This window comes from Oryx dammah, unplaced genomic scaffold (genome assembly GCF_014754425.2).
Source record: "Oryx dammah isolate SB20612 unplaced genomic scaffold, SCBI_Odam_1.1 HiC_scaffold_25, whole genome shotgun sequence".
Lineage (NCBI taxonomy): Eukaryota > Metazoa > Chordata > Mammalia > Artiodactyla > Bovidae > Oryx > Oryx dammah.
The window spans coordinates 45,896,978-45,913,324 of NW_024070209.1; the positions used below are offsets into that span (position 1 = coordinate 45,896,978).

At 47.3% G+C, this 16,347-nt stretch overlaps 1 protein-coding gene across 1 annotated transcript; it reads left to right on the forward strand.

Moving 5' to 3' along the window:
• The first annotated feature begins 4,613 nt into the window (after window positions 1-4,613).
• On the forward strand, window positions 4,614-15,998 carry IL37 (interleukin 37). The gene is made up of 6 exons (XM_040224227.1): window positions 4,614-4,690; window positions 7,336-7,467; window positions 9,741-9,803; window positions 13,099-13,218; window positions 13,810-13,952; window positions 14,380-15,998. Exons 2-6 carry the CDS (start codon window positions 7,386-7,388, stop codon window positions 14,626-14,628), a joined length of 657 nt encoding a protein of 218 aa, XP_040080161.1. The 5' UTR covers window positions 4,614-4,690; window positions 7,336-7,385; the 3' UTR covers window positions 14,629-15,998.
• The last annotated feature ends 349 nt before the right edge of the window (window positions 15,999-16,347 follow it).

Genomic DNA, 16,347 nt, shown 5'->3' on the forward strand with positions numbered 1-16,347 from the left:
CAGGTATGATATCCGGTAATAAGCTGGTAAATGTAAGTATGCTTTTGAGTTGTGGTGCTGGAGAAGACTCTTGAGAGTCCCTTGGACTGTAAGGAGAACAAACCATTCAATCCTAAAGGAAATCAACCTGAATATTCACTGGAAGGACTGATATTGTAGCTGAAGCTCCAATACTTTGGTCACCTGATATGAAGAGCCGACTCATTGGAAAAGACCCTGATGCTGCAAAGATTGAAGGCAAAAGGAGAAGTGGGCAGCAGAGGATGAGATGGGTAGATAGCATCACCAACTCAATGGACATGAGTTTGAGCAAACTCTGGGAGACAGTGAAGGTCAGAGGAGCCTGGAGTGCTGCAGTCCATGGAGTTGTGAAGAGCTGGACGCGGCTTAGTGAATGAACAACAACAACAAATGTAAACGTTTCTCTGAGTTCTGTGAGCCACTCTAACTAATTAATCAAACCAAACCCAAGGAAGCGGTCTTGGGAACCACTGATTTATAGCCAAGCTGAACAGAAGTGGTGGGTGAGGGGGGACCTACAACTTGTGACTGGTGTCTGAAGGGTGGTGGGAGCACCTTGTAGGACAGAGCCCTTAACCTGTGGAGTCTCATGCTGTCTTGGGGAGACAGTGTTAGAACTGAATTGGATTGTGGTACACCTAGCTTGTGTGGCAGAAAACTGCTTGGTGGATGTGGTGTGTTAATAACCCTCTGCCATTGTAACTGGATCTTAGAATCATTACAGAAAACGTCCATATTTAGCTTTTCTTCTTTATCATTTTGTGTACAATTCATTTGTTAGATATAATAATGTCCATCTCACCTCCTCAGAGGTCAGATAAGATAATGAGTAGCAAGTGCTTTGCAAATGGGGGTGGATAATTTGATGTCATTCATTAAAGGCATAAGGTCCTTCCTGTTGTGGTCACAGAAGCTGTCTGTTCCTCCCTGCCTTTTACAACCAGCATGGTGGAGCCGTCTGGGCTATCTGTGTCGGCCGCCGTGAGTCAATAAGAGGGCTTTTTGTTTGTCTTTTCCCACCACGTCATTGCAATTTGTGACACACAGACAACCACAATATGTGTTTTCAGTTGTGACATTGGCCTGGGAGGCCAAGAGGCAGTGTGATGTGGGTTTCCGTGATTTTGCAACAGTGGTGTCTCTCTGGTCTTATTACTACAGCTTCTGTTAACACACATTCATTTAAATGAAATGTCTGGCAAAATACCTTGAAGATATTCCCCCCTTCTTCATGACCCTGACTTCTCATAAGTATAATGATTTTTTGGTTTCCTTATCTTAAAAACATTTTAAGGCTCATTGAGAAAATATGGAAACAACACAGTGGGGAAAAAAATTCCATTACCTCCAAGTCCTCTTGGTTTTCTCACATAGGGTGTAATTTCCGGGCTTTTTAAAAGTTCTTTTCTGCCCTGATTTGCATGACTGTAAACTCTGGACCTGGAAGTATTTGGATTTGGCTTGTAAATCTTCAGAGAGAAGACTGCAGAGTAGCGGGGGGTCCCCAACACCTTCCAGATACATTAATTCCTACAGAGTAGTCCTTGCAATCACAATGGAGAATCACTGAAGACATTTCACACAGCCAAACACAGGGAGTGGGGTTGCCCCAGGATGCTACTGACTAGGGCTCTCGGCCTCCTTCATCAATAGATATTGACTAGAAGCCAGACAAGAAATTCAGGCAAATCTTTACTGAGGCCCCTGCTTCAACGGGGGGGCAGTGAGAACAGGTTTCCTTGCTTAGTTGCTCCCTAAGAAGGGTGGGCTAGTTCCTTACCTGGGGTGAAGGTAGGGGTGTGTCCAAAGGTAAGGCCAAGGGGTGACTTAAGTGCTTTGCCCGCCCCTGAGGAGGTGTTGTGTGCAGCGGGGCATGTGCAGTGCCCTGTTTTTCTCCTGGCTCTTCAAAAGTGGGGCAGCAGACACAGGTTTGATCCCTTTGTTGGCAAGATCCCCTGGAAGAGGGCATGGCAACTCACTCCAGTATTTTTGTTTGGAGAATCCCATGGACAGAGAAGCCTGGTGGGCTACAGTCCATGTGGGTTGCAAAATAGTTGGACACAACTTAGTGGCTATACAACAACAGTAGTTGATTTACAATATTATGTTCATTTATACTGTACAGCAAAGTGATGAGTTATACAGATATGTATTCTTTTTCATATTTTTTCCATTATGATTTATATCAGGATATTGAATATAGTTCCCTATGCTATACAATAAGACTTTGTTTATCCATCCTATGTCATCCTTGGCTTCTGCCTTCTGGCTTATCTCCCAGTTCAGCCCTTCTCTGCCCAGATGCGGCTTTCACACTGTGTGAAAGAGAGCATTATAAAAGGAAAACTTGAAGGAACTCCTTCTTGCCTAAGGACCCCAAACCCAAGAGCATTGTGTAGCATCTGTGCCCAGCTTGTTCTGTGCAAATTCTTTGACCTCATCTCCCGCCAACCTGATGCCAAGTTCCAGCCACACAGAAGAGCTGGCCATGCCCAGAGCAGAACAGCTTCTCCTGTGCCCCTGGGCCTTGCCTTTGCCACTTTCTCTGCTGAAAATGCCCTTCTCTCCTGTTCCCCTTGCCTGGCGCTTCCTGTACTGTGAGCATCCTGGGAGCAAAGGCAATCGTGGACCAATTCCTAGTGCACCTTCAGTAGCCAGTTTAGCACCTGAAGAAAAAAAAGAAAGTGAAAGCGTTAGTCCCTCAGTCGTGTCCGACCCTTTGCATCTCCATGGACTTCAGCCCCCCAGGCTCCTCTGTCCATGGGATTCTCCAGGCGAGAATCCCTCCAGGAGGGATGCCCTCCCCCAGGGGATCTTCACGAACCAGCGATCGAGCCCATGTCTCTTATGTCTCCCACATTGGCAGGCGGGTTCTACACCACTAGCGTCACCTATATATGATGATGTTACCTTAAATTTTCATTTTCTCTCCACAAATGAAAAACTAGGAGTTTCTCCCATGTTCTCAAAATTTATTCTGATGACCTATATACTCAGCCACCCCTCACTGCACCACTATGTCAGTCTGTGTCACCTGTCCCCACCCCTGTCACCCCCTCTCACAAGGTCTCTTCAGCGACAAGAAGGCAGTCAGAGTCTGAGACAGCTCTGAGCCTCTGGGACCCTGTTCGGGAGAGGGTGTGGTCAGTGCTTCACGGGGGCAATGGGACTCCAGCGTGTGGTCTTGGGTAAGGGACCCCATGTTTCTGAAATGTGCTTGCAAAGAGTTGGACACAACTTAGTGGCTAAAAACAATGATGACAGTACTCCTGAACAGATCTACCAGGGAACAGGAGGAGGTAAATCTGCTAAAAGTTACTGCTTTTTTCAGATTTTATGAAATCTAAGAGATGGATGAAGTAAAGAAGGCAGGGTTCAATAGTAATGTGTGGGGAAATTATCTGACTTCAATTAACAAGTCTTTCACCCCTATATACAATGGTATTGAAAACTATTAAAAATATTAAACCTAATTAAAAAAATCAAACATCTGAACTGAGTACCTTTATTAGATATTTACTTCTAGATTGAAAAATATATATCTTAGGTAAATGTTAACCTCTGAATCTATACTCATCATTAAGAGTAAACCAAAAATACTAAAATATGAAATGAAAGACATAAATATATTACTACAAGTTTATTATAGTCTCAAAAAGAAAAGAATATTCATAGACTATTGTGAAGAAAGGAAATGGATCAACATACAGTTTACTTCCAGTGTTAACTCAATAATAGATTTTTATAATAGGTTTCTATTTTAGAAGGTACTTATGTTTTCATAATTACTAAAAACACTCCAATAAAACACTGATTTTTAAAAAAGGAAGGTCCCTTGAGGATACTTTGCATGTCATCAAGAAAGAGGTATGACAGAGAAGAGGTGGAGGGAGGTGTCAGTGGCATCCGGGAGTGCATTGGAAGGTCAGAAGAAAGAAGAACATATTACTCTGAAATGTGGGTGCCCCAGCAATCACTCCTGAATATTCATTGGAAGGACTGATGCAATACTTTGGCCACCTGATGCGACGAGCCGACTCATTAGAAAAGACCCTGATGCTGGGAGGGATTGGGGGCAGGAGGAGAAGGGGATGACAGAGGACGAGATGTGGATGGCATTACTGACTCAATGGACATGAGTTTGAGCAAGCTCTGGGAGATGGTGAAGGACAGGGAAGCCTGGTGTGCTACAGTCCATAGGGTCACAAAGAGTCAGACACAGCTGAGCTACTGAACAACAACACCACCTGCCTGAACACCATGAATATGGGGACTTTCCTACACCTCCCAGGCTGTCTGCCCAACCTGTGTCTCCTCTTTCCTTCCATTTACATTTTCCTATACCACTGTTGTCAGACTAGATGGGCACCCACACTGTCCATCTCAAGCACCGTGAAATGTGTTGAATGGATGTAACATGACCCTTGGCAATGTGATACTACCCACAGGAATTCCTTTATACCTTTGGTATGAAAGATGGCAGGCAATGAGTGATGAACTAATAACCTCAGATGCCATCAATGACTCGCTGGAGAGATGCTGCATTTGCCTATAGGCTTCCAAACTGATTACTCAAAGTGAGGATCACACCTGGTCCCTCCAGAGTATAAGACAACAGTGCTCCAGGGGCCCAAAACAGAGCCACAGACTTTGGGGATCCCTGACCCAGGTAAGTGGTCCTTTGTTGTTGCTGTTTATTTGCTCAGTCATGCCCAAGTCTTTGTGACCTCATGGATTGTAGCCCGCTGGGCTCCTTTGTCCATGGGATTTCCCAGGCAAGAATAATGGAGTGGGTTGCCATTTCCTTCTCTAGGGCATCGTCCCAACCCAGGGACTGAACCTGTATCTCCTGCATTGGCAGGCGGATTCTTTACCACTGAGCCTCTAGGAAGCCCACATGGTCCTTACCCCTGGCTTGAGGAACCACCTGATATAGATGGAAAAGCCCAGCAGCAACTGGTGCCTGCCTTGCTATTTCCATAACAGAAGCCTGCCCCTCCATGGATTTCCTGAATTTCTAAATATTCTCTCTGAGACCTGCCTAGACCACCTTGCTCTCAGCCCCCAAAGCAGCTGGAAGCCTTTTAGGAGGGCTACCAATAAGCAGGCATTGCTCCAGGGCCGGGCTATCCCTGAGCTTAGGAAACCTGCAAACTATGATAATGGCAGCCTCTTCTCTGAGGGCTGAGAAGACTCATTCCAGAGTCTGGAAAGTGCTGGTCTTCAGAAAGATATTTTGGAACCCAATATTTTGAGCGATCTGAGCTGGAGAGATGACTGTCAATGGCTGAATGCACTGCCTCTTAGGAATCTCTGTGGAAGCCACCTGCATTTACCTTGATATAGGTGGCAAATTCCATAAACAGCTCACAGGGACATCCCCAGGTCCTCCAGCCTGTGGGCATCCTTCGGGTCACCAGCAGCATCTTCACGTGTTTGGATACCTACATTTTTATCTTTTGTTCTGATGTCCTCCTATGAATGCCAATTTTTCTGCCTTCTCAAGTGACACCAATCCTCTGTGTCCCTTGATTTGTCCCTCAAACTGCAAAGGCAGGTGTGCTTTGTGAATTCAGGGGATGCAAACAATGACCTACTAAGGATCAAATAGTAGATATCTGTGCCCTAAAAGAGCCCTCAGCTCTCTGCAGCCCCCAGAACTGCCCGGTGGTCATCCTCTCCTTTGCTCACTGTCCTACTGACAAGCCCTGGAGCTCTTCCTAGGCATTTTTACTTATTATAAAACCATCTAGGTTCTCTTTGTCTTTTTCCTAAGCCTTTCTCCAAGGATTGGGTTTTCACATGAAACTTCCATCTCTGAAACCTTAAAAGTGGTGTCAGCCTTGAGATGTCACCTACCTTCAGGTTTTTCATCTGAAATTGGGAATAAACAGTTCTTGCCACGCTTCCCTCACTGTATTGCCCTGAACTCATGTTGGGAAATGGGCTTTGTGAATCGGGTGAGAGGTGATATGTACCGTTGGAAGGAATTTGAAAACTTCTCTCCTCCACGCCTGTTCTGTGAGGGGATTCTGAGTCAGCCCTGCCCCAAGACATCAGGAGTTGAGCTCCTTGGGGTCTCTGGAGGCTCTGTTTTCCATGACAAGAGGCTGCAAAGAAATGGCCTTTCTTTGCTGACTAGACTCTACCAGGGGGTTGGCAAAGTTTTTCGATGAAGATTGGGACAGTAAGCAGTAGAGGCTTTCTTTGACTCTCTTTCAATGATTCATCTCTGCTGTTGCAGCCAGAGAACAGCCATAGACAACACGTAAACACAGACATGATTGTGTTCTAATAAAACTTTATTTAAAACCAGGTGGTAGGACAGATTTGGCCTGTGGGATGTCTTTCTCCAGTCCCGGGATTAGAAAAATATACTTCTAACTTTTTATTTTGTATTGGGGTATGGCTTATTACAAACAATGATGTCATAGTTTCAGGCGAACAGCGAAGGGATTCAGCCATGCACACACATGCATCCATTATCCCCCGAACTCCCCTTGCATCCAAGTTGTCCCATGAGCAGAATTCTCTGTGCTGTATAGTAGGTCCTTGTTGGTTATCCATTTGAAATATAGCAGTGTGTACATGTCTATCCCAAACTCCCTAACTATCCCTTCTTTCCATCCTTCTCCCTCTGCAACCGGAAGTTTATTCTCTAAGTCTGTGAGTCTCTTTCTGCTTTGTAAATAGCTTCATCTGTATCATTTCTCTTTAGATTCCATATATAAGGGATGTCATATGATACTGCTCCTTCTCTGTCTGACTTAACTTCACTCAGTATGACAATCTCTAGATCCATCCATGTTGCTGCAAATGAATTTCATTCTTTCTAGTGGCTGGACAATATTTCATTGTATATACACACCATATCTTCTTTATCCATTCCTCTGTTGATGAACATTTAGGTTGCTTCCATGTCTTCACTATTGTACACTTCTTCAGTGAATGTTGGGGGTGCATGTATCCTTTTGGATCATGTTTTTATCTGGATATACACCCAGTAGTGGGATTCGGGGTCATGTGGTAGCTCTATTTTTAGTTTGAAAGGAACCTCCATACTGTAGAACAATATACTTTGAATTTTCTGTTTCATTTTGCTAAAATGTTGTCAAGATCATAAAAATGATATGTTTCAAAAATATTGCTTTGGAGAGGCAAACATCAAAGAAGGATGGCCCAGCCCTGGGAGGACTTCCTGGATGCAGCAAACGTTTCCAGCAAGGCCTGCAGCCTGATGGACACTTACGGGCATTCAGCAAGGTCTTCTAGGGTCAGAAGAGGCCATTAGCAGTTTTCTCCCTGTCCACTCAGGTCCTGCCCTTCATCTCAGCCTCCTGTTGAGTCATTTCCTTACACTGAAAATGTCCGTTTTGGAGGAGAACCCAGGTATGAAAATGGACTGTGAAGACTGGGAAAGAGATGAACCTCAGTGCTCCTCAGAAGGTAAGATTCTTATTTTAAAAATCCACACCAGGGCCAAAGAGTAAATCCTAAAGAGGGACCTTATGAGGTACTGGGCCCAGACCCAGCTTCTCCCTGTTGACCTTGCTTGGTATGTGAGTTTTGAGAAATTCCTTGGAAAACTAATTAGACAAGAGAAATCCTTGAAGGGTGAGTGAAGCTTTGCCCCATGTGTCCAGGTGCACCAGACACTAGCTAAATCTTCACCCAAAGAGTTGGGGTGCAAAGTCCTGATTCAATACCTGGATTTTTAAAAAAATTATTTATTTTCGACTGTACTGGGTCTTTGTTACTGCATGGGCTTTTCTCTAGCTGTGGTGAGCAGAGGCTGCTCTGCAGCTGAGGTGCATGGGTTCTCACTGCGGGGGCTCCCCTTGCTGCGCAGCACAGGCTCTAGGGTGCTTGGGCTTCAGTAGCCGCAGCTCTTGGTCTCAGTGGTCGTGGCACATGGGCTTAGTTGCCCTGCGGCATGGGGGATCTTCCCAGCCTAGTGATTGAACCCATGTCGTCCATATTGGCGGGCAGGGCCATCAGGGAAACCCCACCACCTGAACGGTTTTGAATCCTCCAAAGGAATCTTCTTCCCCACTGGCCCAGGCAGAAGAGAAAGCCATGTGATGGAAGGGGTTCTCTGAGTCTGGGTTGGAAAAGGGACCCCAGCTCAGGGCTTCTGAGTACCTGCTGGAGGAAGGCACTTGCATATCGGCTCCACAGGAACAAGAAGGGGAGGCTTTTGACCCAAATGGCTGTCTAATGCACAGACCGTGGATGGAGAGGTCTGTAACACACCAGAAACCAAATCCTGGCATTTCCAACCCACACACAGTGTTCAGAGTTGCAAAGCCAAGCATCAGGATGTCGGTCTGGTGGATGTGGACGTGCTGTGGCAGCAGAGCAGTCTGGCACCAGCCCTGCCCCTGTGACACGGGTCATGTGGAGGCCGCCCTGCCCATTCTGTCCCCAAGACAGTGGGGAGCAGATGCTGGAAGGCACAGACACCAGATACCATAGTCTCCGAATGCCAGGGAGCTTTAGACTGGGACCCTGAGACCACATCCTGGCTCTGCCTCTGTCTGTTGCTGCACAAGAGGTGAAGGCATGCCTCCTGTTCCCCACACAGAACTGGAGAGGCTTCTGTTTGAGCCACCTCTCCCCCCAGCCTTCCCCTCCCACTTCTCAGAAGCCTAGACTGTTAGAGCTGGAGGGACGGACGGGAGGATGATGGTCAAAGAGCTGTCTCAGATGGCAGAGGAGCAGCAAAGCAAAGATGGGGTGACACCTTCACACCAGAGCACAAGGTTCGGTTTTTCCTCTTCTGGAGAAGGAAATGGCAGCCCACGCCAGTATTCTTGCCTGCAGAATCCTGTGGATGGAGGAGCCGGGTTGGCTGCTCTCCATAGGGTCGCCCAGAGTCAGACACGACTGCATGCACTGGAGAAGGAAGAAATGGCAACCCACTCCACTATTGTTGCCTGGAGAATCCCAGGGACAGGGAGCCTGGTGGGCTGTCATCTGTGCGGTCGCACAGAGTCGAACACGACTGAAGTGACTTAGCAGCAGCAGCAGCAGGTTCTATGTGTTCTCAGTGTGCAAGAGTTGTATGGTTTATGACCAGACACTTCATTCAGGAATTTCTCAAATGATGTTTCATGAAGGAAAATCCTCCAGATGATTCTCAGAGTAATGTGGGGAAATTATATTGTCTCCACTGGAAGAATGCAGTGCATGTGTATCTAATAAGTGTGGGCTCTAGGAAGTTCTGCATTCAGAAACTATTTCCTTTTTAAAAAAATTGTTTATTTTTGGCTGTGCCGGGTGTTAGTTGCTGTGTGCGGGTTTTCTCCAGTTGCAGCAAGCAGGGGCGACTCTTCGCTTCAGTGTGTGGGGTTCTCACTGGTGGCTTGTCTTGTTGCAGAGCACGGCCTCTAGAGCACATGGTCTTTAGTAGTTGTGGCTCAGGTGCTTAGCTGCTCCGCAGGACATGGACTCTTCCTGGACCAGGGATCGAATCCATGTCCCCTGCCCTGGCAGGCAGATTCTTATCCACAGCACCACACCAGAAGCCCCTCCCTCCCCGAAACTATTTAATCTTCACCTCCACCATTTTGGACCAAGGAAGCTATTTATAATGTCATCACTATTTCTCTGCTTCAGTGTTTCTCAAAACACATGCAAAAGAAGTAAGACAGTCAACGGCCCCTGATGCTCCTGAAAATTTCAATTGCCTGTGCTAACCTCCCTGTCTCTGATCCCAGACCCAGACAGAGAAGCCTTGGAGCCAGGCCCCAGCCTCACCTCCATGAGTTCTGCCCATGCAGGTAAGGCCCCTGGGTGAACTGATGAGTGTGGTAAAGCGTGAGGGTGTGGATGGGGGATGAGCAGCTGGGCTCTCAGGGGAGTGGGAGAATCAGAGACTGGGGGCACCTCAGGTGCTGGGTTGGAGCTGAGGCTTTATCTTCGTAGAAGCAAATCTCAGGAGGGCTGATAACATGTATGGCTTTGATGTATGGCAGAAACCAATGCAATATTGTAAAGCAATTATCCTCCAATTAAAAATAAATAAATTTACCAAAAAAAGAAAGATGAGCCCAAGTTGGTTTCTGAGGTGAAGGTAATATGCAGCAGCTGAGGGGCACAAGAGAAGAAAGGTTTTGAGGCTGGTGGTCCCTCTGATCATGGCCAGGAGCCTGGAAACGCTGAAGTCCGTCCTCACTGTGTTTATGAAAAATCAGAGACATGACCAGCAGGGGGCGCCCTGGAACCCACACCCCTGAAGGCCATGGTGGCTCCACTAAGCTAAAACCCTTCTCACAAGCTACCCTGTGAACCTCCCAGAACCCCATGAGGAAATAGTTAACATCATCAGTTCCACGGGCAGAAACTGAGGAACGGTGGCAGGTTACCTGAGCCAGGTGACACAAATAGTAAGTGACAGATGCTGGAATCTAAAGGTTCTGCATGACCTTCCCAGGTGGCACTAGTGGTAAAGACTCTGAGTGCCAGTGCAGGAGACACAGATTCGATCCCTGGGTTGGGCAGATCCCCTGGAGGAGGGCATGGCAACTCCAGTACTCTTGCCTGGGAAATCCTATGGACAGAGGAGCCTGGTGGGCTACCGTCCATGGGGTCGCAAAGAGTCTGACCCGACTGAGTGACTTTCATTTCACCTTTCAGTTTTTTCATAATGTAAGAAACACAGGTTAAGAGAATTCTACCCAAGCTTTGGTGTGAGATGACAGGGGCCCAAGCAAGGGTATGATATGAGGGAAACAGAAGGAAAAGAAGACTAGATTTAGGAAATACTAAAAAGGTTAGAAAAAATAAAGCCCAGTATTAATGCTAGGAATGCAACCTATATAGTATGTCTGGGTCTCACCCTGGACCCATTGAATCAGAATCTCAGGGAGCTGGGGCTTGGACATGTATGCCCTTAGAAGATCACCCACCAGGTGATTTCTGCTGTATAGCCAAGACTGAGAACACTGCCTTAGACAGTGACACTCAAAGCGTGGTCCTCAGACCAGTAGCATCAACAGCCCTGAAAGGCCGAGTCTGTAGGTCTGGTTAACATTTGACACATTGAAAGGCTGAGAGTTAATCTAGTTTAATGATTCTGAATCAACATGCATCCAAACCATGAACTCAGAATGTCCGGGGCCCAGAAATGCTGCATCGGATGTTCTAACCTGAGCAGATCTCATCTGACCCTACACCTCTATGGAGCCTCTTAGGGTCTTGCCTGGGCCAGTCATCTTTTCAATCAAATGTCCATGATTTGGGGGGCTCTAGGCTGGGGCTGAGGATGGTGGGTGAATCAGGCAGGGGAATTGCTCCCAGGGGGCTTACAGTGCTGCAGGGAAATGGGGCAAGGACACCAATACCTATGCTTCAGGGATGGGTACAAAGAGCTGTGTGGTCCAGAAAGGAAGTGGGCCCCACAGAGGGGCTTAGGAGGGCTTCCTGGAGGAGGTGGCAGGAGACCCAGCAGGAGCCCTCCCCACTCATGGGCAGAAGGAGACCAGAAGGACATTCCAAGCTGAGACCAGTCAGCAACCTATGCTGATTGCAGAGGATGAGAATGAGACTTCAGATTTCATCTCTGGTTATAATTGCCTAGGGTGGATAATTATATTACATGGTCACCTGGTTTGGGGGCTACTGTGTTATCACCCTGGACATTTCACAGCCACCCATCCCTGATGGTTGCTGGCCCACATGTGGGCTCCTGCCCTTCATCCTACCAGGGAGGGCTGGGTCACCTGCCCTGTCCAAGGCCCAGTAGGGAAGACTGCCTGTGTGGCCGCACCTCTAGGCAGGAATGGCCTGAATGTGTCTCTAGGAGCCAGGCCCTGGGAAGTACTCTGGTATTCTTGTGTCAGGTCCTGACTGTTGAGAAAGGTTCCTCCAAGGCCAGGCATAAACCCTGTAGCTTCTCATGGGAACCCGGCAAAGCCAGCTCAATCTTGTATGAAGCTGTGCTCCTGGGCTCTTCCTACCTCCACATCTCACCTCCTGCTTTGCCACTGTCCGTGCATCGACTCAGTAGGGGTTTGTTCCAGCCCAGGCAGTGCTGGTGGTGTGATGCCTGCAGTGAGAAGATGCAGGAAAAGAGGATTAAGAAGAGTAATGATTCACTAGTACTGAGTGATTTCTGAAGCTGATACTTGGCTAATTCTTATTCATCTCATTAAGCATTTTAATTCTCTCAAGACCCCAGGTAGGCGCTGTTACTACCACTTCCCCTCATTTCACATATGAAGAAGTTGAGGTTTAAAGAGATTTAGTAACTTCTAAGTCCTAAAGTATGCCTTCCCTGGTGGCTCAATGGTAAACAATCCAGCTGCCAATGCAGGAGGTGTGAGTTCCCTCCCTGGGTCTGGGAAGATCCCCTGAAGGAGGGCATGGCAACCCACTCCAGTGTTCTTGCCTGGGAATTCCCCTGGACAGAGGAGCCTGGCAGTCTACAGTCCACAGGGTGGCAAAGAGTCAGACACGACTTAACGATTAAACAACAAGTCCTAAAGTAGTAAGTGGCAGATCTTGGATTTGAACCCATGTCTCAGAATTAGAGCCCAGGGATTTCCCTGGTGGTCCAGTGGTTAGGACTCTGCCCTTCTAATGCAGGAGGTGTAGGTTCAATCCCTGGTCAGGGAACTAAAATCCCACATGTCCTGTGGTGCAGCCAAAAAATGAAAAAAAAAAAAAAAAAAAAGAATCAGAGCCCAGATGCTTACATACATGCTAAGTTGCTTGTTTGGAGCAAGGCAGACAGCCTGGGGTGGGAGAAATCTTCAGGAGGCTGTGATGGCCAAGTACAGGCAGGGTGAGGGGCCAGGACAATCGACCAAGGGCTAGGTGGCTCAGATGGTAAAGAGTCTGCCTGCAATGCAGCAGACCTGGGTTTGATCCCAGGATCTCCTGGAGAAGGGAATGGCAATCCACTCCAGTATTTTTGCTTGGAGAATTTCATGGACAGAGGAGCCTGGTGGCCTACAGTCCATGGGGTCGCAAAGAGTTGGACATGACTGAGTAGCTAACACACACACATAGGGACAGAAGATCGAATTTTTTGTGCTCAGTGTGAAATGTTACTATCTGGTTAATTTGATCTAGGTCCAAGAGTGAAGGCCAACGGCCCGGAGAAATTCATCATCCATGACGGGGATCAAAAAGTTTTGGTCTTGGACTCCGAGATCCTCAGAGCAGTTCCGGATAAGACTTACATAGTCCCAGGTAACTCAGGGGTGTCGTGTTTTCTGTCCCTGCCATCAGGGGACGATCTTCCTGTGAGGGCTCAGCTCAGGCTGCATCACTCCTGCAGCTCCAGACGGTGGAGGGGAGCAAGGAGAAAGGGTCCAGGAACCACTAGGATTGCTAGGAATTAGATGACAAGCCTGTAATGATGACCAGTCTTGAAGGATGTCTTTCTGGGAGGTTTCTCCTTCTGAAAGAAAGACCCAGGCTGTGGAAGAAGGGGCAACTTGACCAGAGTGAATGAGGGGGTCTTTGACCCAGAGTCAAGGGCTTCCCTGGCGGCTCAGATGGTAGAGAATCTGCCTGCAGTGCATGAGACCTGGGTTTGATCCCTGACTCAGGAAGATCCCCTAGAGATAGGATCGGCAACCCACTGCAGTATTCTTGCCTGGAGAATCCCATGGACGGGGAGCCTGGCGGGCTACAATCCATGGGGTCACAAAGAGTTGGACGCAACTGAGCCACTCAGACATGAAGGGAAAGGTTGTTCACATCTTGCCCCAAACCCCAGAAGACAAGAGGGCCTCTTCCCTATGCCAAGGACTGACCCATTCCTCTATCATTTTCCAGAAATCTTCTTTGTATTAGCCTCTCATGTGAAGTCAGCTTGTGAGAACAAAGGAAGCCCCATTCTTCTGGCCGTCTCAAAAGGCGAGCTGTGTCTCTGCTGTGACAAAAACAAAGGACACAACAAGCCATCCCTGCAGCTGAAGGTGAGGGTTTCAGCCAATTTCCTTTGCCCTCGGCCACCCAAGTGGAAAGTCAAAGTCCTCAATGCCTCTCTGTGCTGTGCTGTGCTCAGTTGCTTCAGTCGTGTCTGACTCTTTGCGACCCCATGGACTGTAGCCTGCCAGGGTCCTCCGTCCACAGGATTCTCCAGGCAAGGATCTGGAGTGGGTTGCTATGTCTTTCTCCAGGGATTCTTTCCAACTCAGGGATCGAACCTGTGTCTCTTGTGTCTCCTGCACGACAGGCAGATTCTTTACCCAGATGCTCCACAAATTCTAATTTTGGCTAATATAACAGGAGCATCCATCTTCCTGAAAGTATTGAGTGGAAGGATTTGCTGCAAGAGCACACACACTGAGTTTTCTCCATCCCAAAGTCCGTACTGTCTAATTCATCTCTCTTACCTCCTAGAAGAAGAAACTTTCCACACTGGCTGCCCAGAAGAAAGGGAAATGTCTGCCCTTCATCTTTTATCGGAATGAAGTCGGCTCTCGGAATACCTTAGAGTCAGCTGCCCACCCTGGATGGTTTGTCTGCACCTTCCCCTATCCTGGGAAACCAGTTGGAATGACAAAATGTCACGGAAAAAGGAAACACACTGAGTTTTCATTTCAGCACATCTACAATCCTGAAATGAGCCCCAGTGAAGCCAGTGAATAAGAAACAGCCCCATCAGATGCCTTTCTTCTCTAACTGTGTACCAATGGCAGAAGAACATGGGAGCTACTCATTAACCTCTTTTCGTTTCTTAATAGTGTTATAGCCGCGCATTCCAGGAAACAAATTCACTCAGAAGGACAATGCAGATAGTGGAGTACAGCTTATTACACCAGGGGGCCCAAGGCAGAGTCTCCTCTTAGCCAAGGACCCCAACCAGTTTTGGGGTAAACCTTATATACTCTAAGTGTATGTGCACAAACCCACCTCCCCAAATTCCCTGACAGTCAAAGTTAATCCAGTGATTCATATGCCTTAAGCCTAGGTAGTTAACAGTGGACAATTATCAATAGGCCTATCAGTTGTGGTCATACCCCAATAAGCATAATAGAATGCATGATTCTATTCGGTTACACAGATAATTAGGGTATTCTTTTAGTGACAGAGAGCCCTGGGGGCCTGGTTTTCCAGTTGGTATGTCATTTCCATAATTACTGGGCATATAGCCCAGTCCGGCCCAAGATAGAATCCTGCTTTCAAGATAGAACCTGTTCTGTTTCCTCCTTCATTCCCCCCTCGTGATTCTCTTAACTCATAGTATGAGCATCATTCATAGGGATATATTGCACCCTGGCTCTCCGACCACCAATTTGGGAGAACGACACCAATCTTTGGGTTACAGAGTTCATAATACATTGTAAAATGCAGGGTCCACAAAGCAGAATCATCAAGGCAACTATAACAATGTTCCATAAATCACCCTTCACCCAAGATAGTGCCGAGGCAGCATTAACCTGTAAGCATGCAGTGCAGTTCTGAGATTCTGTCCTGCATAGGGAAGAGAGGTGGGTAATCAAGAAATATTTTCAAGTTAGCTCTTCCAGTTTATCACGGCCTAGGTGTGTTTATCATGGCCTAGATGCTTGGTGTGTTTGGGTTACCAGAGTGGGTGCCAGCTCCTTCGGTACCAATAATTTGCCATTTGGCAATTCCCACCGTCCCTTTTCAGTCTTCATGGCCCCTTCCACTTTGGCTAGTTGATTTGGGGCTTCAGTGTATTTTGGAGACTCCAGTGTTAGCTCAGGCAGCTCCGCCAATACGAGAGCTTTAGTAGGGGCTTCACTTGTCACCCCCAAGCCCTCAGCTGCTTGTTTAGCGATTTTATCTGCCAGTCTGTTTCCCCAAGCCTAGAGGGTATCGTTTTTTTCATGTCATCAGCAGTGTATTACTGCAACCCTGTTTGGTTCCCAGACAGCATCTAATAGGGTCAGAATTTCTTTTTTATTTTTAATGTCCTTTCTGTTGGCTGTCAGAAGACCTCTCTCTTTATATAAAGCCCCATGTACATGTAAAGTAGCAAAAACGTACCTGGAGTGTATGTAAATGTTTGTCCTCTTACTTTTTGATAGCTGGAGGGCCCGAATTAGAGCATATAGTTTGACCCATTGAGCAGACCAGTGTGATGGCAGAGAGCTGGCCTCACCGATGGTTTATTCCATGACTACTGCATATCCTGACAGTCGTTGTCCTTGTTTCACAAGGCTGGGTCTGGGATTGGCTGGTCTCTCAAGTCAAGTCTGCTGGCATATTTCTTTGCAATCATGTAAGGGCCCACCTTCTCCCACAGGAAGGAGAGTGGCTGGATTCAGGGCCTGACAAGGCTCAATAGTAACAAGGGGGTTCTTACATAACAGTCCCTGGTATTGAGTAATCTGGGATGTC

Coding starts and splice junctions, on each gene's coding strand:
- IL37 (XM_040224227.1), top strand. CDS start 7,386: ATGTCCGTTTTGGAGGAGAACCCAGGTATGAAAATGGACTGTGAAGAC. Junction 7,468..9,740: donor ACCTCAGTGCTCCTCAGAAG/GTAAGATTCTTA, acceptor CTCTGATCCCAG/ACCCAGACAGAGAAGCCTTG. Junction 9,804..13,098: donor CATGAGTTCTGCCCATGCAG/GTAAGGCCCCTG, acceptor AATTTGATCTAG/GTCCAAGAGTGAAGGCCAAC.